Below are 23,667 nucleotides of genomic sequence, written 5' to 3' on the forward strand. Positions count from 1 at the left end.
GGGGTCAGTGGGGTCAGAGGCTTTAGGTGAGGACAAAACATGTCCTTCAGATGTGGTTACCCAGGAATGACCAGAAGGGGTAGAAGTTCAGCTTTTGAGGACAGAGGAAGGAGGGGAGTTCTGGAAGCACACCCAGGGAGAGGGGACACCTCTCACATCCAGTTGGGCCGTAGAGGGGGCTGGAGCAGGCGCTGGAGGGGAATATGAATGGACGGAGGGTAGACCTTTGGTTTTGTTTCATTTTAAGAGAGACCAGAGCTCATTTAAACCCCAGTCTTGTACAACAGCCTATATGTGTGATGATTCAGAACTCCTCTGGGTAGATTTACACCCAGCAGGAATTTTAGACTTAGCGAGAAATGCTAAAGCCCCCACGGTTCCCAAGGGAAGGAGACAGTGCAGAAGGGGGCAGGCCAGGAGCCCCAGGGAAGATGTCTCAGAGGAGGGGGGCCTGGAGCTGCACCCTGAGGACGGGTGGCTCCATCAGGCCGCAAATGCATCTTGGGCAACTGTACTGGGTTGAACAGTGCCCCCCAAAACTCATGTCCACCTGGAACCTCAAAATGTGACCTGATTTGGAAACAGGGTCTTTGCTTAAGATGAGGTTATATTGGAGTAGGGCGGGCTCTAATCCAATGACCAGTGTCTTTTTTTTTTTTAAGATTTTATTTATTTATTTGACAGACAGAGATCCCAAGTAGGCAGAGAGGCAGGCAGAGAGAGAGGAGGAAACAGGATGTTTGCGGAGCAGAGAGCCCGATGTGGGGCCCGATCCCAGGACCCTGGGATCATGACCTGAGCCGAAGGCAGAGGCTTTAACCAACTGAGCCACCCAGGTGCCCCTGACCAGTGTCTTTATAAGAAAACAGAGTCACAGAGATATCCAGACACAAAGAGAAGATGGAGGGAGAAATTGGGATGATCCCGCCACAAGCCAAGGAGCGCCAGCAGCCCCCAGAAGCCAGGAGACAGGTGTGCAATGGATTCTCCCTCAGAGCTCCAGAGAGAACCAACCCTGCCCACACCTTGATCTCAGACTTCCGGCCTTTAGAACTGTGAGAGAATACATTTCTGTCGTCTTAGCCCCCCTGTCTGTGGTCCTTTCCTTTGTGGAAGCCCCAGGAAGCCAACACAGCACCTCTTTGAAGGCTGTGTTGGGTGCTCTGCTATGTGTTGGGTGCTCTGCCAGACACTGGAGATACCAAAGCTGGTCATCCCCGAGGTGGTCCTGGCTCTGGAAGCTGTGACATCAGGGACCACCATGGATAACTCTCTAGAAGAGGTGGCACGTGGCCTCTGTCCTAATAAACAGTGGGAGTTTCCAGGGTAGTGGGCTAGCGAGGGTGTGAAAACAGGGGCATGATCAAACGTCGGTCAGGACTGGAGCAAAGGAAGGGAAGGGACCAGCCGGGGACTAGGCAGCAGGCAGAAACCTGACCTTAGTTCTTCAGTGCCCTGGGCACCGTGCAGAGAGGTCCTTCAGGGAATGGCATGATCCAGTTTGCCTGATCGAGGCTGAGTGGGAGTGAGATAGAAGGTCTTGGAGGTGGAGTGAGGACATGAGCAGAGGAGGTAAGGGAGGGCAGGAATGCGAGCGCGCTGGGGTAGATGAAGAGGTGAGTGCACCGGGTGAGCCATCAGCGCGTGGGCTGGAGGGCTTGGGAAATCGGTGTGTGCCCAGAGCCCTGCCCAACTGTGGGCAGAGTGGTCCGGGAACCCAATGCCAGGGAAGGCTTTTAGGTACAGCCCCTGAAAAGGTGGGTGATTTGGGAAGACGAATCTGGCAGTCCAGGCAGGGAGGCTAAGTAGAGAGGTCCTGTTGACGTTCAGGGTCTGCGCTGCGTAGGTCTGCGTAGGCCAGCCGGGTAAGACATACGAGCGAGAGGCAAAGAGCAGTCAGTGGAATTAATGAGTCGCTGGATGTGACGATGGAGGCGAAGGGGAGGGAGGGAAGCCGGGACCACTTCAGAGAACAGAGGTGGGACCCAGTCTGAAAAGGAAGATGGCAAGGGTGCTGTGGGGACAGGCTGAGTTGGGGTGACAGAAAATCACAAGGAGAGGGGCCTGGAGCTCTGGAGAGAGGGGGCCTAGGCTGGAGGAGAGAGTCTGGTTAAGAGGCAGGAAGGAGGAATCAGGAGAAGGAATTAGGGACACAAGATGAAAGAGCCAGAGCCAAGGGAGCCCCCTTCCAACACCCCCCTCCCAGGCTAGGAGAGAGCAAAGTGGTTATTTGGAGAGAGCGCTGTGTCCAGGCCATAGTTCTAGAAGTGACTGCCTGCCTGATTTATGACCATTGCCCCTGAACTTAGGCCAGGACTAAGCACAGGGACAATCCCAAATCGGGGGTATGAGGTCACCCTGTGGTTTCTCTTGTTCTATTTCCCAGCCCAGCCCCAGCATAAGGCAACATGCTGCTCCTGAGTGGGAGAGAGTAGGACACCTGTGCCACCACCACCACCCCCCGGGGAGGTGGGGGCTGGGGCAGAGGGGAGGGTAGAAGCAGCGGGTGCCCAACATCACTGCCAGCATCTATGGCCAGGTCCGGGACAGGCCGTGCCCATCAGATCTGAATTCACGGGGTCTTTGGGCAAATGGCCACCTAGATAGACCTCTGCGGCTGGCCGACAAGCTGCCACACGCCCTGGGCAGAGTAGGGCAAACAGGCAGAGGAGTGAAGAAGAGAAAGAAAGGAGAAGCAGCCCCAGTGCTGGTGGAGATGGAAAGGGACTGTAAACACGAAGGCATTGAGGGGTCCAGCCACCAATTGCGTCCAGGACAGCCCAGACAGGTTGCCCCCATGGTCCCAGCAGGGACAAAGCCAGGGACAGCACAGGGTCACAGCCAGAGGTCAAGAGCCAGGGAGAGGGGCAGAGACCAGGATCCCATCCTCGAACTTTTAAATACTTAAAATATATTTTTTAAAAAGTTTTATTTATTTATTTGACAGAGAGAGAGAGAGAGATCACAAGTAGGCAGAGAGACAGGCAGAGAGAGAGGGAGAAGCAGGCTCCCCGCTGAGCAGAGAGCCCGATGGGAGGCTCGTTCCCAGGACCCTTGAGAACATGACCTGAGCGGAAGGCAGAGGCTTAACCCACTGAGCCACCCAGGCGCCCCAATAGTTAAAATATTTTTAAAGAATCCCAGACTGTGGGGGTGCCTGGGTGGCTCAGTGGGTTAAGCCTCTGCCTTCGGCGCAGGTCATGATCTGAGGGTTCTGGGATGGAGCCCTGCATCAGGCTCTCTGCTCAGCAGGGAGCCTGCTTCCTCCTCTCTCTCTCTCTCTCTCTCTCTGCCTGCCTCTCTGCCTACTTGTGATCTCTCTCTCTCTCTGTCAAATAAATAAATAAAATATTTAAAAATTTTTCAAAAAATTAAAAAATTAAAAAAAAAAAAAAGAATCCCAGACTGTGGGCTTAGGGTGCTAAGACCCAGGAATGGGGGCATTACTCGGATGGGCAATAGTTCACCCATTCCTTCATTTCAGCCAATGAGCCAGGACCTGGACAGCACTCCATACATGTGGACCCTTCTCGTACCTATTATAATCCTGCATTACGCACTGTGCGAAGTGCTGGGGAAGGACTGATCATCCAGCAAGAAAGCTCCTAAACCTCGAGGAGCTTAGTGGGAGACAATGCAGCACTCAGAGGGATTAATGCCTCAACCTATAGGGTCTGAGAGGCCTTCTTGGAGGAAGGGGCTACAACGTAGACACCTAAGACCAACCAGGGGCCAATCGGATGAAGACAAGGCTCCCCGAGACAGTGTTCCAGGGAAAGGGAACAACCACACGCGTCCAGAGATCTCAGAGGATTCGACCAACCAGCAACAGAATGTGGTGGTGGCTGATATCTGTCCTGATGTATGATGATTGTGCTAGTAAGTACAAATTACTTACTATGAATTCCTGAAAATTTATGTTCTCGCGCAAGTGCCTCCCTCTCTCTTTGCGCAGATGCCCCAGGTCCTTTATCTGTAGGATGGTGACCCTTCCAACTCTGTGTCCCTAGCCACTTACCCAGAGTGACAGCTGTCCATAGGCCCTCACGAAATGGGACCTGACGCTAGGCTGTGTACTTAGACCAGCACTTAGGGGACAGAGTCAGAGAGGAAGGCTGGGGAAGGCCATAGAGAATGTCTCTGCCAGACCCTGACTCGGAGCACTGTGGCCACGGTGACCATGCTCCAGCCTGCTGGGAACTTCACCCTCGAGAAGCACTCAGGGTCCAGGAAGGTGGAGGGCGTGTTCCCACACCTCTATCAATTTTATCTTGATGAAGCAGAGGTCAAAGTTAAACGTGGAGCTCCCCAGAGAACAGTGAGATCCTGGAAAAAAGAGGGTAGGAGCTTCCAGGAAGTCCCTGGGTACTAAGTCCCTGGATCCCGCCAGAGTACCCAAGGATGGGGTGGACGGCTGCATTCGGTCTGTTCTGAGTACCCAGGAGCAGGGACTGCCACTCACAGTCTGAGCCAGGCTGAAGTGGGGGGGGGGGTGCACGCAGGGGGGCGCTGCTGTGACGGAGCAGACCCTGGAGTAGGATCCCTTCTGTCCCCCATACAGGCCTGAGACCATCCCTAGAGGACCATGAATGCACTTTAATGGATCCCATTCCCTCTTTGCAATGTTTGTATCCATGGAAACTCAGGCTAAAGTTAATGTCCCTTCGTGTAAGGGCCAACCCCAGCGCGGAGACCATTGGCAAGAAATGAGACATAGTCACGGAGATGACTTATGTCTAAGATGTACCTTACAACTAATGTAAATATCTCCTACATAATTCACCCAGGACTTAAGCCATCCTACTGGGTGTGAAGTGGTATCTCATTGTGGTTTTGATTTGCATTTCCTTGATAGCTAAAGATGTTGAACATCTTTTTTTTTTTTTTTAAAGATTTTATTTATTTATTTGACAGAAATCACAAGTAGGAAGAGAGGCAGGTAGAGAGAGGGGGGGGAAGCAGGCTCCCCGCCGAGCAGAGAGCCCGATGTAGGGCTCGATCCCAGGGATCATGACCTGACCTGAAGGCAGAGGCTTTAACCCACTGAGCCACCCAGGCACCCCCTTTTTTTTTTTCTTAAAGCAGACTCTACACCCAGGATGGAACACAAAGCAACGCTTGAACTCACAACTCTGAGATCAAGACCCCAGCTGATGGGGCACCTGGATGGCTCAGTGGGTTAAAGCCTCTGCCTTTGGCTCAGGTCAAGATCTCAGTTAAAGCCTCTGCCTTTGGCTCAGGTCATGATCCCGGGACCCTGGGATGAAGCGCTGCATCAGGCTCTCTGCTCAGCAGGGATCCTGCTTCCCTCTCTCTCACTGCCTGTCTCTCTGCCTACTTGTGATCTCTGTCTGGCAAATAAATGAATAAAACCTTTAAAAAAAAAAAAAAAGACCCCAGCTGAAATCAAGAGTCCCAGGCTTGACTGACTGAACCACCCAGGGACCCGAGCTTCTTTTCATGTGCTTATTGGCCATTTATATGTCTCCTTTGGAGAAATGTCTACTCAGCTCCTTCGCCCATTTTCTAATGGGCTTATTTGCCTTTTGGTTGTTGAACTGTAAGAGTTCTTTGTATATTCTCGATTCAAGTACTTTATCAGATGCAAAATTTGCATATATTTTGTCCCTTTCTGAGCATTATCTTTTCACTTTCTTGATGGTGTTTTGGCACATGGAAGTTTTTAATTTCGAGTGTCACTGGTGTTTGGTGTTGTACCTAAATATCCCTTGCCTTGTTCAAGGTCATCAAGATTTACTCCCATGTTTTCTTCTAAAAGTTTTATTATTTTAGTTATGACCTTCCCCCCTCTTTGTCATAGTGCGCAGCAAGAGTCCAGGCTCATCGTTTTGCGTGTAGATTTTCCGTTGTTCCAGCACCATTTGCTGAAAAGTCCATTCTTTCCACCCTGGGTTGTCTCAACACCCTTGTGGAAAATCAGCTGATCAGAAATACAAGGATTTATTCTGAATTCTTTTCCATTTGATCTATAAGTTTATCCTTATGCCAGTACCACACTGCCCTTTTAAAAGTTTATTTATTTTTAGTAATCTCCACACCCAACCTGGGACTTGAACCCTCCCCAGATCAAAAGTCTCATGCTCTTCCGACCAAGCCAACAGGCCCCCCAGTACCATACTGTCTTGATGACCATAACTTTGCAGTAACTGAAAAAGCTTTAAATAATGCATTTTAAGGGCTGGCTAGGTGGAGAAGATGGAAAAGGGCCTGCAGGTCCGAGCGGCGCCTGCGAAGGTGGTGGGCGTCCTCTGACCCGCCCCCAGGGTCTGAGAGGTAACCCCCTTGGCGCGCCTGGCCCGCCCCAGATGCCACAGTTCTTCTGGGTGTGGCCCTCAAGCTCCAGCTTTCGGTGGAAGGACCACTGGGGGGCTAAAGCCGACAAAGAACGGGTCCTCCACCGTGGCCTCCCACCCGACTCCGCGGGGAGGTAGAGCCCCTTAATCACACGCTTCCTCCTTCCCCCTCCGGGAGCCCTAGCACTCGGAGGGAGCAGGAGAAATGATATGCTAATGACATGCAAATGCTTCCGCCGAGCCGGCGTCTGCAGCCCGGCCGCCCGCCACTCGGACCGCTGGACCCGGCTGAGATGTAGGGTGCAGGCCCTGGCCCCGCCCGCCACGCCCTCCCACCCGGGGGCCACGATGGCCCTTCCCCACCCGCCGGCGTCGCGGAGGTGGTCCCGCCCCCCGGCGGCCTGCGGCCCGCCCCCCGAGGGCGCGGCTCTCCGCGGGTCGCCGGCGTCCTGCCGCGTTCGTCGCTCGCCCGCGGGGCCGCAGGAAGCCGCGCTCGGCGGGAGTGGAGCCGCCCCACGGCCGGGCGGCGCGAGCCGGTGAGCGGGCTCCCCGGGCCTCCCCACTGTCGCCAGGCGCCCTCTCGCCGGGGTCCCCGTCAGCGCCGTGGCGGACCCGCCTCTCCGGGGACCTCCGGGGCCCCTTCCCTCCTGTGACGGGCTCCGGTCTGAGGATCCAGGAAAGTCTTGGCCCATTCCTGAGCTGCCCCAGCCTGCGATGGCTGGGGACCCCCACGCCTGAGGAGCCACTGCCACCCTCCACGGCCTGGGGAGTGGGGGAGGCACGGGCACCACGCGAGGCCTGGCCTGAAATCTCCACGCGGGCGCTGCCAGGGCGTCCCAGAAGCCGCACCCAGGGAAGATCCGTCTTGGGGAAGGTGGGAAAGCGGAATGACCCGGGACGGCAGGGACACGGGGCCAAGCTGGGAACGGGTCCTGAAGTCCCTGTTGCCTAACCCATCCCCCTTTCCAGGCCGAGGTCAGAGGGCCCCTGCGGGAATGTGGGGGCAAGTTTGGAGACAGAGAAAGGAGGAGGGTGACTTGTCCCAGCTCGCGGAGTTCTGGAACACCCTGTTCCTTCCTCAGCCCCTGCCAAGTGTAGGGGTTTGAGGGCTTGTTGGTCCCAATCTCAAACTGGTTCTGGCAGCTCTCCTGCCACTGCCACCCGGTGTCCTGGGCCCTGCCTGATACGAGGTCTGGGAAGGGGGAGGGGATTTCAGGTCCTCTGGGCCTGCCCTGGAGCCGGTGGTGCCTCCTTTGCCTCTCACCATGGGAGAGGGGCATCCCTTCCACTTAGCACACCAAAACCCTGCGTGAGAGCATTCGCTCCCTCCCCTGACCATGCTGCAAGCTTAGAGGGGCAGGGAAGGGATTCTGACGCCCTGCTGAGGGCTCTGCGGAGGCCCTAAACACAAACCAAGTGATGTGTGCAGTGTTTGAAGGACAAGAAATGCTTCTGGTCTCGTGCCCTGCCCGCAGCTTCCTGCCACTTGGGCATGAAGGGAGTCACTCAGACTCTGGGCTGGGGTCCCTGCGGGCTGAGGTGGGCAGCTCCTGTGGAGAGCTTCCCGTCCCTGGAAGTGCGAGCCAGGTGTCTCCAGCTGCATTTCCTTCCTTGCCACAACATACCAGGCAGCGACCATGATTCGTGGTGCCCAGAGCAAAGGAAAGACCACTTCCCTTCTGGGGCAGCACTGGAGCCAGAGCCCCGAGCCCCATCTCGCCTCTGCTCTGCTTGAGTCTTCTGGAATGGACCTGCCCACCAGGAAGCCAGGTCACCCTTGGTCCTGGTCTTGCCTGCCCCCTGGGGAACACAGGTGGGTCCCATTAAATTATCTTTTGTGCTCACCCAAGGCCTGGTAGGGATGTGTGAAGAGGTTCATAGAGTAGGGGGTGTGGGGGGGGGGGAGGGACAACAATGATAAACAAGAGAATGATCCATTCCAATGTGGTGTGAAAAGTACATTGAAAGAAAGAAAATAGAGGAAGAGGGCCTGGTCTAGCCTGGAGTAGGGGTCAGGGGAGCTTCCCAGGAATACTGTCAGGGCTGAATCTTGAAGGACCGACAGGATTCTCTCTGATTAGGATTTTGGAACCTCGGCAGCCTAGTTCATGAGGAACTTGCCGGCGGAAGGGGCTGGAGTGCCCACCAGACAAGAAGGCTGTTTGTGATGTAGGAGTCACTTGGGGTCTGGGAGGGGACACCCCCTGGTGGAAGGCCCGAGTCTTCAGGGGAATCCCCAGAGGGAGGCCAGGGGTCCTCCCAGTGGGCAAAGAGAGCGCAGAGGTGCTCCAGGTTTCCTGGGCACTGACTCTCCTGGGAGGCCTGGAGGAAGGAGAGCCTGGGAAAAGTCAGCTGCACTGAAAGATTCAGACAGAAGGTGGGTGAAGAGTGAAGGTTGGAATCCTGGACAAAGTCCCCAGAAGGCTGCCTGGAGAAGTGGCTGCTGAGAAGGGCACTAAAGATGCCTCTGATGGGGTTGGAGGGGGGAGGCAGGGGGTAGAGGCCTCTCTCTAAAGGGGCAGAACAAGCAGGAACGAGAAGGGACCAGAGCTGGAGAAGCAGGGTGGGGGGAGCTGGGCCTGCGTCTCCTCTGTCATCCACCTCCTCCCTGCCACCTCTGGGTCAGGGGACTGTATGCCGCTCTGAAGGGAATCCAGCAGGGTCCCAGGGCTTGGGAAGGGAGAGGAGTAGGGCAGCTGTGAAGGGAAGAGCAGGAGGAAGTGACGGCCGTGGAGGAAGGCGGGTGGCCCTTCTGGGAGAAAGAGGGGAAAGTGGCAAGTCAGGGAAGACTGAGGGCCCAGCTCCGGAGAGGTTGTGGAGGGGACATCTAGGCCAACACAGGATCAGGTTGCACTGGTGACCTTTCCATGTGCTGCGGGAACAGAAATCCTTGAAGGGAACTGTATGGGAGGTCTGCCTGAGCCTGGAACCGGGCCAGGAGGATCAGGGCTGAGGGATCTCTGGGGCCAGTATCACAAGCGAGAGCCAGGATGGCAGGATCTGCTTGCAGCACACACACACACACACACACACACACACACACGCGTGCCCACGCTCATTGCACTCTGTCAAATGGGCTGCTCACCTTGGCAGGGCTCCTGGGGGTCCTCTGGGGAGAAAGAAGGCTTGGTGCCCAGAGAAGAGATGTGAGCGTCCGAAGGAGGCGGTTTGGGGTGGATCCCTTTTAGGTGCTGTTTTAAATTTCCTGGGTCTGGTGGAGGGGGGCGGGGAAAGTGTGGAGTACAGGGCGTGGCATGAGGATGGGGTTGCATATTTCTGATAGATCCATGGGTTTCCATGGATCTTCCCAGGACCTGGGGCTAGAAGGAGGGAGGCTGTGGGAACTGTAGCTCAAGGGATCCACTGCCTTCGTTGAGGCAAAGGCTGCCGGAGGCCTGAGCCCTGAGTACGGGTGAGGTCTGAGGGCCACGGGGGACCAGGGAACAGGTGGAGAGAGGGACAGAGGGGATTGGGAAGGGCCCCACGTCTGGGGAAGGGCCTTGGGGCTTTGAGGCCTGGTTGTGGCAGCTTCTGTGACGGGCTGGGGGAGCAGCCTGGATGGGGCGAAAACCTGAGAAGGGACTGAGCCAAAGATGGGGGGTGTGTATCTGTGTGTGTGACCCTGTGCGCATGTGTGTGTCTGTATGTCTGTATAGTGTGTGTCTGTATGTCTGTGTAGTGTGTGTCTGTCTGCATTTGTTTGTCTCTGGGCTTGTCTGCATGTGTCCACATAAGTGTGTATTTGTGCATGTGTGTGTCTCTGTGTATGTCTGGGCAGGCCTACGTACGTGACTTTGTATGTCTGTGTGTCTCTAGACTTTTCTGTTCTGTGCGTGTCTGTAAGTGTGTGTCTGCAAGTGTGTGTCTGCCTGTAAGTCTGTGTACCTGTGTGGTTCTGTGTGTCTCTGTCTACGCAGTGTGTTTGTGTGTGTGTCTTTGTGAGTGTGTATCTTGGTATATGCCCATGTGTGACTGTGTGTGACTGTGTGTGTGTGTGTGTGTGTGTGTGTTTTGGGGGGAGTGTTGCTCAGAGAAGCCCTGACAGGTGGTGGGTCATTACTGAGGATCGCTGTAGAACTTGACTCTACCACGAGCTCCCTGTGGAAGGAGGAATATCAGAGGGCCTTCGGATGAGACCCGTGCCTTTTTTTTTTTTTGTAAGATTTTATTTATCTGTTCGACAGAGAGAGAGAGAGAGAGAGAGAGAGATCACAAGTAGGCTGAGAGGCAGGCAGAGGGGGAGGGGGAAGCAGGCTCCCTGCTGAGCAGAGAGCCCGATGCCATGCGGGGCTCCATCCCAGGACCCTGTGTGGCACCCTTGGAAAGCTATTCTGTGTACACTCCTTGACGATGCCCAGCACCCACTTACTCCCCTAGGCCGTCTCAGCAGCACTGACAGCGGACGCCTCTGTCAAGGCGGCGTTGCGAAAGTCTGTGCTTGTGTGCAGGAAGCCTGCTTATGAATGTTTGAAAATGCATCTGTGTGTACCTGCCGGGGAATTGGGACGTCGCCGGCTCTAGAGATCTGTTCCGTTCTACGAGCTGTTATTGAGTGCTTGCTGTGTACAGGAGGGGGGCCCCAAGGCCGGGCCAGGAAGTGGCGCTTGCTGACTGACCACCAGATGTTGTAAGTCTAGAAAGAATTCCTCCCACCTGCCTCGTCCCACGGGTGGCTCACCTGCCAGCGCCTCCTGCCAGGCTGGCTCTGGGAAGTGGGTGAAAGGAAAGGCCGAGGCCAACTCCCAGGGGGCGGTGCCCTCTGTGCTACGTCGTGCTGGGGCAAAGGAAGGGATGGTTTCAGCCACCCAGGGAGAGTGGCAGGTGAACTGGGGTTGGCAGCTGCGTTCTGTCCCCTCCGCAGGTGGCACAGGCAGTGGTAACGTGGTAACGGCAAAGGATGCCCCGGGTCCTGGAGCGTGCGGAGGGCTGCTGGGCCTGGGTGGTGCTGCTGGCCTCCCTGGTGACCCAGGGCCTCACTCTGGGCTTCCCCACATGCACTGGCATCTTCTTCACTGAACTGCAGCATGAGTTCCAGGCCAGCAACAGTGAGACCTCATGGTTCCCCTCCATCCTGACAGCCATGCTCCACGCTGGGGGTGAGCAGCCTGGGGAGGGGCTGAGGGCGGGTTGAGGAAGAGCACAGGGTGAAGGAGGAAGCCACAGTCTCCCCGGCCTCCCCGAGCTCACTTTCTCTGAGGCCACAGGCTCTGTCTCATGGGGTGAATTCCTAAAATGTCACCTGATTTCAGCAGGGCCAGCCCCCCCTACCCCCACCCCACCCCCACCTCCGCTGGAATTCTGCAGGGCTGGGCTGGGCTGAACTGGGCTGAGCAGGTCTGGGCTGGGCTGGGGATGGGGAGAAGGTACGGAGGCTCCCAAGGCGCACAGCCAGTCCTCACAGTGGCTGGAGGCCGAGAGAGGATCAGGGCAGATTGTGGGAGTGCCAGGCGCTTAGCTCAGACTTGAGGAATTGCTGCTTGGGTAATCTCTCTGAACCTCAGTTTCTTCTTCTGCAATATGGAGGTAACACCCAACACCCTACCACCTCCTTCCTGGGATCATAGGGAGAATCCCATGAGTTACCAGCAGCTAGTATTTGGAGAACCTTGGCGGGGGCTTCAGGATGGGAAAGGGGGCTTGAGGAAAACACAAGGGGCAAGATGGGGGCAGGGCAAGAGCCCCATCTCTCCCCAGGAAGCAGAAGGGGTATTGCAAGGGCTGGGGAGGTTCAAATGAAGGCAGCCCCCCCCCCCATTTCCTGCTTGGCTCCTTCAAGAATGTGACCCTCTCATCCTGACTTCAGTGAAGGGGGACGGCCAGGGCTGCCTGGGAGACTCCCTGAGATAGACTTGGGCTCAGGGCCCTGCCCCTGACTCCTGAGAGCTCTTCAGGGAGACTCCAAAGACAGTGACCTGCAAGCGGGGATGGGGGATGGGGCAGGAGGCCCTGGTCAGCAGGAGCAAGGTCTGCTGGCCCACAGGGCTCTCCCCATGTGCTTTCCTTGGCTCGGCTGACTCCACCTCCCTGCGTACCTCCTGCCACTCCCTCCACCGGCAGGAGCAGCCTGCTTGTTTTTCCAGGTCCTTCCCTCTAATTGGGAGAGAGGTCAGACTGGGAGAGATGGCCTCCCTGAGATGACCCCTGAACCTGGCGGGGCCTGGACTTAGGGCCCTGGGAGAGACCTGGACTAGGCCAGACCCCATGACCTTTTCACCTGCAAGGCTGGGGCAGAAGTGGGAATCTCAGGCAGTTCGTTCCGTGCAGCCAGAAAGGAATCCATGCCAGGGGCCGGGAAACAGGCATCCAGTGGGGACCCCGACTCCCAACCAGCTTTAGACTCCGCAGCCCCTAGCGGGCATGCCAACACCTCAGTCGGCCTGGGATTCCCATCTGTATGTCTGTCTGTCTGTCTCACATACACACCTCTAGCCCATGCTCATTCAGAGTATCAGAGGAATTTTATTTTATTTTTTTTACGATTTTATTTATTTATTGGTCAGAGGGAGAGAGAGCACAGCAGGGGGAGCGGCAGGCAGAGGGAGAAGCAGACTGTCCACTGAGCAGGGAACCCGATGCGGGACTCGATCCCAGGACGCTGGCATCACGACCTGAGCCGAAGGCAGACGCTTAACCAACTGTGCCACCCAGGCGTCCCCTGAGAAATTTTGAACTTGAAATTATCCTCGATCCCAAGCAGCCCGAGCCCCCACACATCTTAGAGATGAAGAAAGCAAGCAAGCACAAAGTACTAGGCACGTTCAGGGTTGCAGAGTGAGTTCAGGGCAGAAGCAGTGCCCAGTCGAGGAAACACCCTGCCTCCCACTGCCCCTGGCTGTCTGAGGTAAGCTGGTCCCAACCTTTACCCCCAGTGCCATGACTTGGGGCTTTGCCCAGTGTCACCTCTCCAAAGTCAGACCAGAGTTTGGGGTGGGGAAGATAGACAATGAGTGGGGCAGTGGTCATGTTCACTGCAGTCTTGCCTCTCCCTCTATGGCTGCCTCTGTTTGATTATCTCTGAGTGCGGGCTGCCTACTTCCTGTGTCACTCCCAGACTCATACTGGCTCACATGCACACATCCCCTCTCCACCCCAAACATATATACACACTGGGCATGCGCTCACGAGCTCACGCTCCCTCCCTCCCTCTTCCTTTGGCTGTGCTCTGGGAGAGTAACTGTAGAAATTCCATTGTGTGTACTTGGGGGCAGGGCACCTGGTGAATGGGGCCCTGGGAGGTGTGGAGAAGCAGCCAGCCAGGACTGGCTCCTTTCTGCTCTGGGTCTGGGCTGGTGAGAAGGCAGCTCAAGGTGGGGGTGGGGTGGAGGAGAACAGGCCCCTCCAACGGAAGCCAAACGTCCGAGTGCAAGAATTTGTGTTGGCTGGAAGTGATGGGGGAGGGGCGAAAGCACCCCACCCAGTTCTCTCCAGAGGCCAGGGCAAGGGTGTTTGGAGTGAGTGGTCCCGCACCCCAGGCTGCCCACCCTAGACAGGTTGGACGCTAGTGGGAGGGCTGTGGCCAGTCCTCTTGAGAATGGGAAGCAAGCGGGGGCTGTAGGTGCTCGCCATCGTTTTGATAACCTGGGACCCTGACCCACCGAGAAAAGCCCCCAGCAAGGGGCATCTACCCAGGTCACGAGCCAGGCCTATTTTACTCGGATGGACTCAGCCTCAGGTCAGCGCAGCGAAGGGCCTCAGTCTGTAGCTCGGGATCCTTGTTAGGGTTAAACCGAGCCCTTGCAGGACCTCCACCTCTGCTCACAGGTGGTCAGATGTCATCCAGTGTGACCTCCTGTAGGGGAGGCGCAGAGAGGGACTGGGTTTGCCCCAGCCCACAGCCAGCCTGGGGCCGGGTGGCGATCAGAATCCCCAGGGCTGTGCCCTTCCAGCCACGTGGCTAGTTCTTGCTGGAACCCCTTCCCAAGCCCTCTCTCTCCCTCCCTCCCTCCTGTCCTCCTCATTCAGCTGCCACCCACTGGCTGCCTCCTCACCCCTGCCCCTCCCTGCTTCCTCCCCACAGGACCCCTGTGCAGCATCCTGGTGGAACGCTTTGGCTGCAGAGTGACGGTGATGCTGGGGGGCGCACTGGCCAGCCTGGGCATGGTAGCAGGCTCCTTCTGCCGCACCCTTAGCCAGCTCTACCTCACAGCAGGATTCATCACAGGTGACTGTCTTCCCACTTGGAGAATTTCTGGGTGCCTACCAAAAAGTGCCAGGCATAAGTGCAGGCGTGTGTGTCTAATCTTCTGGGGCTGCTTATCAGTCCCATGAGGGAGAGGGACAATGAATATGTAAATGAGAAAGATTGTTTCTGATGGTGACAAACACCTGATGGTGTACTGGCTGGGGGTGGGTGGGCCGAGATTCAACAAGCAAAGAGGTGAAACATCTAGGACACCCCAGGCAGAAGATAAAGCAAGGTGGGGGAGGTTGCTGCTTTCAACAGGGCAGTCGGGGAAGGTCTTGGAGAGGAGGTGACGTTTGGGCAGGAAGCTAGTGGAGGTGAGGGAGTCTGCTGCCAGGCTCTCAGGGAAAGAGCATTCCAGACGGCAGGAAGCGTAAGTGCAAAGCCCAGAAGGGCCCAAGGGGCAATGGAGGGCGCGAGCAAAGGTAGGGTGGAGGCTGGATGGGGAGTAGTGCCTGATGGCTGAGTAGTGAGATGGGAAGCCTTCCGAGAGATTCGGGCGGTGGGGTGAGTGACGTCATCCAGCCGGTGTTTGTGAAGCCCTCCGGCTGCTGTGTTCAACGTATGTGCACTGGGTGGGGACTAAGAGCAGGAGACAGGTATAAGCATCATAACCCAGACGGGAGGTGGCCTACCTTTGACCATGGCGGTACGATGGAGGTGGTGAGGGGTGGTCAGGTTCAGGACTGTGTGGGAGGTCCAGAGAAGAAGAGTCAAGGATGACCCAAGGTTCCAGGAGCCAAGAAGGGTGATGCCAAGGGTTTTGACCCAAACCAGCAGAAGGATGGAGTAGCTTTTTTTTTTTTTTTTTTAATTTATTTGACAGACAGAGATCACAAGTAGGCAGAGAAGCAGGCAGAGAGAGAGAGGAGGAAGCAGGCTCCCCGCCAAGCAGAGAGCCCGATGCAGGGCTCGATCCCAGGACCCTGAGACCATGACCCGAGCCGAAGGCAGAGGCTTAACCCACTGAGCCACCCAGGTGCCCCGATGGAGTAGCTTTTAACTACAATGGGGAACCGAGGGGAGGAGCAGGTTGGTGGGTGGTTGGGAAGCTCAGGTGTGGAAGCATCCAGTCTGCTGTTCGGGGACAGGCCCTGGGCTGCTCACGACGGGGCTGGCATTCTAATATTGAGAGGAGGTATCGTTCTGCTGTCACTGTGGGAACAAGAGTGGGGGGCTGAGGGGACCTGAGGACTGGGACCTGTGGTGTTCAACCGTTGGTGGGAAGGAGGGACACAGGAAGGAGGAGGCCCAGGAGAGTGAGGTTTCTTGAGAAGGTGAGGAGAGAGTGAGGGCTCTGTCAGGCTGCTGGTGGGTCAGATGGTCAGCCTCAGTCTTTGGATTTGGCAACATGGAGGTTGCTGACCTTGATAAGAAGGAGTCTGGACCACAGGTGAGGCGGAAAGTCTGATTGCAGCAGGTTCAAGAGCAAAGAGAAAGACAGGAGTTGGGAGACAGCAGAGATAAACAGTATTTCCAGGAAATTTCAGTGAAGGGGACAGAGAAACAGGCCAGTACCCAGAAGAGGCTGTGGGATCAAGAGAGAGTTGTTCTTTTTTAACTTGTTTTGCTTTTTTCCTTTTTTTGAACTGCTTTATTAACGTCACAAAATATTATGAGCATCATTCCATGCAGTAGGGGAAAACTCCCCAGGTGACAGAATCTTACAGACTGAGTCAAAATACAACATTCAAGAGCAGCTGGCTGGCTCCAGTCAGTAGAGCATGTGACTCCTGATCTCTGGGTCATGAGTTCAAGCCCCATATTAGGTGAAGAGCCCACTTAAAATAAAAACAGGGCACCGGGAAAAGATGGGATTGGGAGGGAGACAAACTATAAAAGACTCAATCTCAAGAAACAGACTGAGGGGGGCGCCTGGGTGGCTCAGTGGGTTAAAGCCTCTGCCTTCGGCTCAGGTCATGATCCCAGGGTCTTGGGATCAAGCCCCACATCGGGCTCTCTGCTCAGCGGGGGGCCTGCTTCCTCCTCTCTCTCTGCCTGCTTCTCTGCCTACTTGTGATCTCTGTCAAATAAAAAAATAAAATCTTTAAAAAAAAAAAAAAAAAGAAACAGACTGAGGGTTGCGGGGCGGGGGGGGGAGCGGGAGAGGGTGGTGGGGAAATGGACATTGGGGAGGGTATGGGCTATGATGAGTGCTGTGAAATGTGTAAACCTGACGATTCACAGACCTGTACCCCTGGGGATAAAAATACATTATATGTTTATTAAAATAAAAAAATTTAAAAAAAACAGACACTAAAAAAAAAAAAAAAAACAGGGCACCGGGGTGGCTCAATGGGTTAAAGCCTCTGCCTTCAGCTCAGGGCATGAGCTCAGGGTCCTGGGATCGAGCCCCGCATCGGGCTCCCTGCTCAGCAGAGAGCCTGCTTCCCCCTCTCCCTCTGCCTGCCTCTCTGCCTACTTGTGATCTCTCTCTCTCTCTCTCTGTCAAATAAATAAATAAATAATCTTTTAAAATAATAATAAAATAAAATAAAAACAAACATACAAACCCCCTTCCCCACATTCAGTTAAGAGCCAGTAACAGGGGACCCAAAAGAAACATATAACACCAAAGGGTTTATGGGAAAAGTCCATTGTAAACAAGTTTAGAATGTAGGTGCGTCTTCCTGTGACCTTGAGGGAGAACATCGGGACTTGAGACATCAGGCCAAACTCCTCATCCGGTCACGGTGAGGAGGGTCAGTGCTGAGTGCCCGCAGACCACGCCAGGATTGCTTTTCCATCTGCTGCCTGACCTCCTCCCTCCCTTGCCCATAGCTTTCCAAGCCTCTGACGCACGTCCCACCTATACTGCAGGATGCAGCTGCCTGCGGAGGCGCACGACATTCACCAGCTTCCAAACAGAAGGCCAAGGGCTCTCCTTTATTAGCACCTTGCTCCTTTTCATCCTTTCCTGCATTTTCCTGGTTGACGTTTTGTACTGCCTGTTCCTCTTTGGACGCCATTGCTCCTGGGCCTCTCCTTGTGGGCTCCTCTTCCTCTTCGTAGCAGAGAGGATGAACCCCCAAGACCCTTCACCTGCACATCTGCTCCCCCTCTGCCTCCTTTTTGGGATCACCCCTGGTCCGCAGACCCTTGGGGCTACAGGGAGCAGGTACTGAGAAGGGAGTGGGAGCAAGCCGGGGTTTCCGTTTTCTTTTTTTGTTTGCTTTTGTTTTGCTTTTTAAAAAAAAAAAGATTTCGGGACGCCTGGGTGGCTCAGTTGGTTAAGCAGCTGCCTTCGGCTCAGGTCATGATCCCAGCATCCTGGGATCGAGTCCCACATCGGGCTCCTTGCTCGGCAGGGAGCCTGCTTCTCTCTCTGCCTCTGCCTATACTCACTCTCTCTCTCTGACAAATAAATAAATAAAAAATCTTTAAAAAAAAAAGATTTTATTTCTTTATTTGAGAGAGAGAGAGAACACGAGGTGGGGGGAAGAGGCAGAGGGAGATGGAGACGGACAAGCTGACTCCCCACTGAGCAGGGAGCCTAGCCTCTGGGCTTGATCCCAGGACCCCGAAATCATGACCTGAGCCAAAGTCAGATGATTAACCAACTGAGCCACCCGGGCACCCTTTGTTTTGTTTTTGATGGGAGGAATAACAACGAAGGAGAATGATCTGGCAAAGAGGAGAAAGTGGGTGGTGCAGGAGAAAAATTGCTGGAGGGATATGCCTTGAGTGGACAAGATGAAGGGCATAAGTAGCAGGTTGACCTTGGCTGGCAGCAGGGACAGACAGTCCAATGTCACAGACAGAAGGCAAGTGGTCAGCTGGGAGTACTGGGGGAGGTGCATAGAGAAGGACTGGTGGTCATCCAGGAGGGTGGGAGAGAAAATTGATGGAGGCATCACAGGTGGCCCGAGAGCCCACCTGAGGCTCGTGGTCATGGTGTGGCCGTGAGCTTTCCCTGGCAACATGTTCAGCCGTTCAGGGCAGCACAGAGAGGGTGGGGGGTGTAGCATCTGAGCTGAGCCAGGACAGAAAAGTCTAGGGGAAGCATATTTTAGGCAGTGGGAACAGCAGCTGCAAATGTCCCGCAGTGAGGGGGGGGGGCAGCTTGGTGTCCAGAGGAAGAGAAAGAAGCTGATGTGGTTCAATCATGGTGAGTGACAGGGAGAATGGCCTGAGATGGCACCCAAGAGATGACCAAGGGCCAGACCGTGCAGAGCCTTCCAGGGCACAGCCACTACTGTGGCATTTTTTTCCAGGTGTAATGGGAAGTCTTTGAAAGGTGTTAAGCAGGGAAGAGACTTACGCCAATTTAGGTTTTTATTTTATTTACTTATTTATTTATTTAAAGATTTTATTTCTTGGGGCGCCTGGGTGGCTCAGTGGGTTAAAGCCTCTGCCTTCAGCTCAGGTCATGATCCCAGAGTCCTAGGATCGAGCCCCATGTCGGGCTCTCTGCTCAGCGGGGAGCCTGCTTCCTCCTCTCTCTCTCTCTCTGCTTGCCTCTCTGCTTAACTGTGATCTCTGTCAAATAAATAAATAAAATCTTTAAAAAAAAAAAATAAAGATTTTATTTCTTTATGTGAGAGAGCGAGTGAGCACAAGCAGGGGGAGGGGTGGAGGACAAGGAGAGAGAAAAGCAGGCTCAGCAGGGAGCCTGACGTGGGGCTCCGTCCCAGGACCCCAAGATCATGACCCGAGCTGAAAGCGGATGCTTAACTGACTGAGCCACCCAGGCACTCCCCCCGCAATTTAGGTTTTTAAGGATCAGCCTGGTGCTGTGCAAAGGGCAACAGGTGTGCCCCTGGCAGCCTTGGGAAGGCAGAGCTGATGTTTCTAAGGAGGTGGCAAGGCAGGCTGTTTCCATCCTCAATCCCTGGGGACCCGGAAGTGGGTCTGGGCTAGAACAGAAGGAGGGCAGATGTGGAGCAGAACCCCACGACCCCTCTGGGTGCCGGCGGGAGGCCCAGAATGCCCTCCAAATGGTCTCCTCCCTCCCACCACAGGCCTGGGCATGTGCTTCAGCTTCCAGTCGAGCATCACCGTGCTGGGCTTCTACTTCCACCACCACCGGGCTCTGGCCAACGCTCTGGCTTCGGTGGGCGTCTCCCTGGGCATCACCCTCTGGCCACTGCTCTCCCGCTACCTCCTGGAGGACCTGGGCTGGAGGGGCACCTTCCTTGTCTTCGGCGGCGTTTTTCTCCACTGCTGCGTCTGTGGGGCCATCCTGAGGCCCGTGGCCACCAGCATGGCCCCTGAGACCACAGAAGCGCCCCCTCCACCTTCCAAGACACCTGCTCCCGGCTGCCTGGCAGCGTGTGGTCGGACCGTCCAGCGCCACCTGGCCTTTGATATCCTGCGGCACAACGCGGGCTACCGAGTGTACACGCTGGGCGTCGTGTGGATGATCCTGGGCTTCCCGCTGCCGCACGTCTTCCTGGTGCCCTACGCCATGTGGCACGGGGTGGACGAACACAGGGCGGCCCTGCTGATCTCCATCATTGGCTTCAGCAACATCTTCCTGCGGCCCATGGCCGGGCTGGTGGCGGGCCGGCGGGACTTCGCGGGCCACCGGAAGTACCTGTTCAGCCTGGCAGCCCTGCTCAATGGCCTCACCAACCTGGTGTGCGCCGCGTCGGCCGACTTCCGAGTGTTGGTGGGCTACTGCTTGCTGTACAGCGTGTCCATGAGCGGCATCGGAGCCCTCATCTTCCAGGTCCTCATGGACATCGTCCCCATGGATCGGTTCTCCAGCGCCCTGGGCCTCTTCACCGTCCTGGAGAGCGTCTCCATCCTCATCTCCCCGCCCCTGGCAGGTGAGGGCCCCCTGGGGCGGATGTGGGTGCGGCCTGGGCGTGCGCGGGCGTGGCCTGAGTGGGCAGGACGTGGAGGTGGGGCAAAGGGGAACAGTCGGAACCGATCTGGGTGCCATCCCGCATCTCCAGGGCGAGGGACTTGGAATCTGTGATTTTTCCAAGCGTCTGTGATTTTCCAAGCTGCAACCTCTTCCCCAGCTGGCGCCCAGGGCATGAACAGTTAAAAATAAGGTTTGTTTTTTTTTTTAAACCAGACTTGCCTGAGTCCTTCATCTTCCTCTCTGTCCCTCTGTTTTCTTATCAGCAAAGTGGGGAGGTTAATACGATCTACCCCGTAGACTTGTGAGTACCACAGTTATATAGCAAAGAGCTTAGCGGAGAGCCTGGCACAGAGCAGAAAACCACGTGCGTGTTTGCCGTGATTAACATCCTGGCTGTCCCACGTCCTGCCTGTGGGACCCAGGCAAGTCATTTTCCTTCTCTGAGCCACAGTGTCATCTCCAAAAGTCAGACAGGAACACCTGCCTTAATGACTAGTTCGCCTGTGCCAGTCACTGGGAGACCTGGCTGAGTGGGGACAGAGACCCAGTCCCCACCTCGCAGGGCTTCCCTTCTGGTGGGAGAGTCAGGGATTAAACCAGACACAGGTTTGTGCTCAGCATGGTGATCTCTGCCTGGAGGGAAACAAACAGGTGTGGAAGCAGAGACCCCCATGAGCAGATTTGCCAGGCAGCCAAGAATGTGACATTCAAAGTAACAGGGAAGCTGTGTGAAGCCCTTGTGGCTGGAGGGCGGTCAGCGATGGCAGTGGTCGGTACAGTCCTCTGATGACAAGGGGGACTCTTCCCAAGTGTGTCATTGGAAGTCGCAGTTTCCAAGGGAGTTGATGAAACCAACAAGTGGAGACGGCTACCCAGGAGGAGGTGTGGGAGGGCCCAGGTGTAGCTGAGCAGGTATCCCAGACTACTGGGCCTTGTGTGCTTGGCTTCCTGCCACCAAGGGTAAGGAGACATGCCATGAGGTGCATTCTGGCCCAAGGGTTCTTCCTGCCCCCTGGAGAGCAGGCTTAGTGTTCCTGTTCTCCTTTGAGTCAACAAATCTTTATTGAGTGTCTTCTATGTGCCAGTCACAGTGGTTCGCCCTGGGGATACAGCAGAGACTGAAATAAAACCTCTGCTCTCGGAGAGCACACAAGGTGGTGGGAGGGAGGCCTGGTAGCCCCGGACAGCAGCTTAACTTGCTCTCTGTCCCCCAGGGCTCCTCCTGGACACCACCGACAACTTTAGCTACGTTTTCTACATGTCAAGCTTCTTCCTTATATCAGCTGCCCTCTTCATGGGTGGCAGCTTCTGTGCCCTGCAGAAGAAGGAGAGGCCAGGCAAGCAGGCCGAGGCAGAAGAAGCCATCACGGAGGTACCCTCAGAGCAGGGCCTCATGGTGGAGGACTCACGTGGTTCCAAGAAGCAGCTGTACACCGAGGTCATGTATGTGACCAGCGTCTGAGCCCTGAGGTCCATGAGTGACCCCCACCGCAGCCCAGGAATATGATGTCCAACTGCCAGGGGCTGGGGTGAGGGGCTGCCCAGGAAGCCCAAAGCCAGAAGCCCTCTAGGCTCTGCACACTGGGACTCAGCCAGGAGCTGGGACCTTGGAGGCTGGCCTCCAACGGCTCAGAGCTCCTTCCAACCAGCAGATCCAGGAGCAGGTCCTCCTGACTTTTTCTCTGGGGCACCAGCATACCTGGAGCCTAGGAAAGTGAGTCTAAACCCAGCTTGGGTCTGTCACAGCCGGATCGGCCCAGTGGGCTGCCCAGTACTATTGCTGCCACTCGACACACTGGACCCTCCAGTCTAGACTGGATGTCCCCGATGCGATCTCTTTGTCCTTCTTCGGCCTCCAGACAGTTCCAGAGAGTTCACCCCTCCTCCAAGGCTCTCCGCCCCCTTTCTTCCCAAGGGCCCCGGCACAGGCTGTTGGGCCTCATGCTAACTGGAACCTTGGGAAGAAGAACCCCCTGAAAGAACGAGCTGGGACCGGCAGTGGTGGACAGCCAGGCTGAGGGGCTGGCATGGACACAGGACACGGACAGATTAACAGTTGGGGAGAAGACCCAACCTGGTGTCTGAGCAAAGGACTGGAGGGGAGCCCTTGGCTTGAGTCCTAGAATCACTGAAGTCTGAGGGGTCCCCTGCACTCAGTAGTGCCTGCTCTAAGGTCTCCCTCCCTCCTGTGCCCCTACCTTGTATCTTGGTCATAAAGCTGCGTGCTGGCGTGGCGGAAAGCCTGACGTCTGAGTGAGCGGGGGAGCAGAAGGATTGCTAGGCAGGGCGGGAGACCTCTGGGAAAATGGAGCCATTTTGCAACAGAAGCCTTCTCTCCCTCTCCTGCCCTCCTCTCCCTACTGTGTCAGAGGTGTCCACCCTAGAGTAAGTAGCTGGCTGGGCCAGCTGCCAGCCCACCTCCACTCCCCGGGGGGGCTTCTGCCTGTGGTGTGGAAGTCAGTGCTCCCCACACACATACTCTTTTGCTGGTACTGGTTCCTGAGGGCATCATTTGGGCCTGGCTGTCATCAGCCCAAGCTTGTCCCAGCAGGGTACCACCTGAGGCAATGGAAACACAGAGTTTGTTTGAATAACAGACAAAAACGTTCCTGCAGCAGGTTATAAACCCGGTGAACTAATGAAGCTGGAAAACAGGCCTTGAGTACTCCTTTCCCTCCCCCTTTAGTTCTCCCTGCTCAGCAGGCGCTGCTGTGACCCGAGGCCTTGTTTGTTGATTCAGGCTCAACCAGGCTCCAACAAGAAAGCCTTATCAGGAAAATAAAATTTTATTTGCATGACCTGACTCCAGCCTGCCTTCTCCTGTCCAGCTGGCGTGAGTAAGCATCCTTGGGGAAGTACTGTCTTCTCCAGGACCCTGCCATGAGTGCCCCCTCATGGTCAGAGAAAGTAGTGCAGAGGTGAGGCGAAAGGCTCTGAGCTGGGATGGACCCGGCTTCGTGTTTTGGCTCTGCCACAATCTGCTGTGTGACTTTGGGCAGTTGTTCACCATCTCTGGGCCTTAAGAAAGGAGGAGCCTGGCCTGGATAAATCAGAGTCTCTTGTTTGAAAAGTCTGATCCTGAAGACCCCCATGGCCTTCCTGCTCCTCACCCAGGCATGTACTTGGCCACCATCCACAGCCTGTGCCCTGAAGGGGGAACGCTTGGACACATTTTACCCGGTCCTGTCTCCTCCTCCATCTCAACTGAGTGGAAAAGGAGAGAGTGAGACTGGTGGCTAGGTGGATATTTTTGGCCCTAATAGCCACCAGGCTTTGAAATGTGCAACCCCTACTGGGCCCACTTCCTGAAAACAGATTTCTTTTAAGGAAAAAAGATATCAGTGAACATTCAGCATAGG

At 55.6% G+C, this 23,667-nt stretch overlaps 1 protein-coding gene across 7 annotated transcripts; it reads left to right on the top strand.

Moving 5' to 3' along the window:
- Positions 1-6,713: 6,713 nt before the first annotated feature.
- SLC16A5 (solute carrier family 16 member 5) lies at positions 6,714-23,106 on the top strand. Of its 7 annotated transcripts, none has more exons than XM_080825377.1 (7): positions 6,714-6,850; positions 7,943-8,127; positions 10,763-10,941; positions 11,176-11,410; positions 14,332-14,475; positions 19,458-20,267; positions 21,523-23,106. In XM_080825377.1, exons 4-7 carry the CDS (start codon positions 11,212-11,214, stop codon positions 21,768-21,770), a joined length of 1,401 nt encoding a protein of 466 aa, XP_080681503.1. In that variant the 5' UTR covers positions 6,714-6,850; positions 7,943-8,127; positions 10,763-10,941; positions 11,176-11,211; the 3' UTR covers positions 21,771-23,106. The 7 variants fall into 7 exon arrangements, with proteins under 7 accessions (XP_080681503.1, XP_080681508.1, XP_080681502.1 ...); XM_080825376.1 differs by having other exon boundaries at positions 6,778-7,188; XM_080825378.1 differs by having other exon boundaries at positions 6,778-7,188; positions 10,884-10,941.
- Positions 23,107-23,667: the final 561 nt, after the last annotated feature.

The sequence above is a fragment of the Martes martes genome, assembly GCF_963455335.1.
Source record: "Martes martes genome assembly, chromosome: 16".
Taxonomy (NCBI): domain Eukaryota; kingdom Metazoa; phylum Chordata; class Mammalia; order Carnivora; family Mustelidae; genus Martes; species Martes martes.

Excerpts from the sequence above, each read along its gene's own strand:
- SLC16A5 (XM_080825377.1), top strand. The coding sequence starts at position 11,212 with ATGCCCCGGGTCCTGGAGCGTGCGGAGGGCTGCTGGGCCTGGGTGGTG. Across the intron at positions 14,476-19,457 it reads CACAGCAGGATTCATCACAG|GCCTGGGCATGTGCTTCAGC; the intron begins GTGACTGTCTTC and ends CTCCCACCACAG. Across the intron at positions 20,268-21,522 it reads CATCTCCCCGCCCCTGGCAG|GGCTCCTCCTGGACACCACC; the intron begins GTGAGGGCCCCC and ends TCTGTCCCCCAG.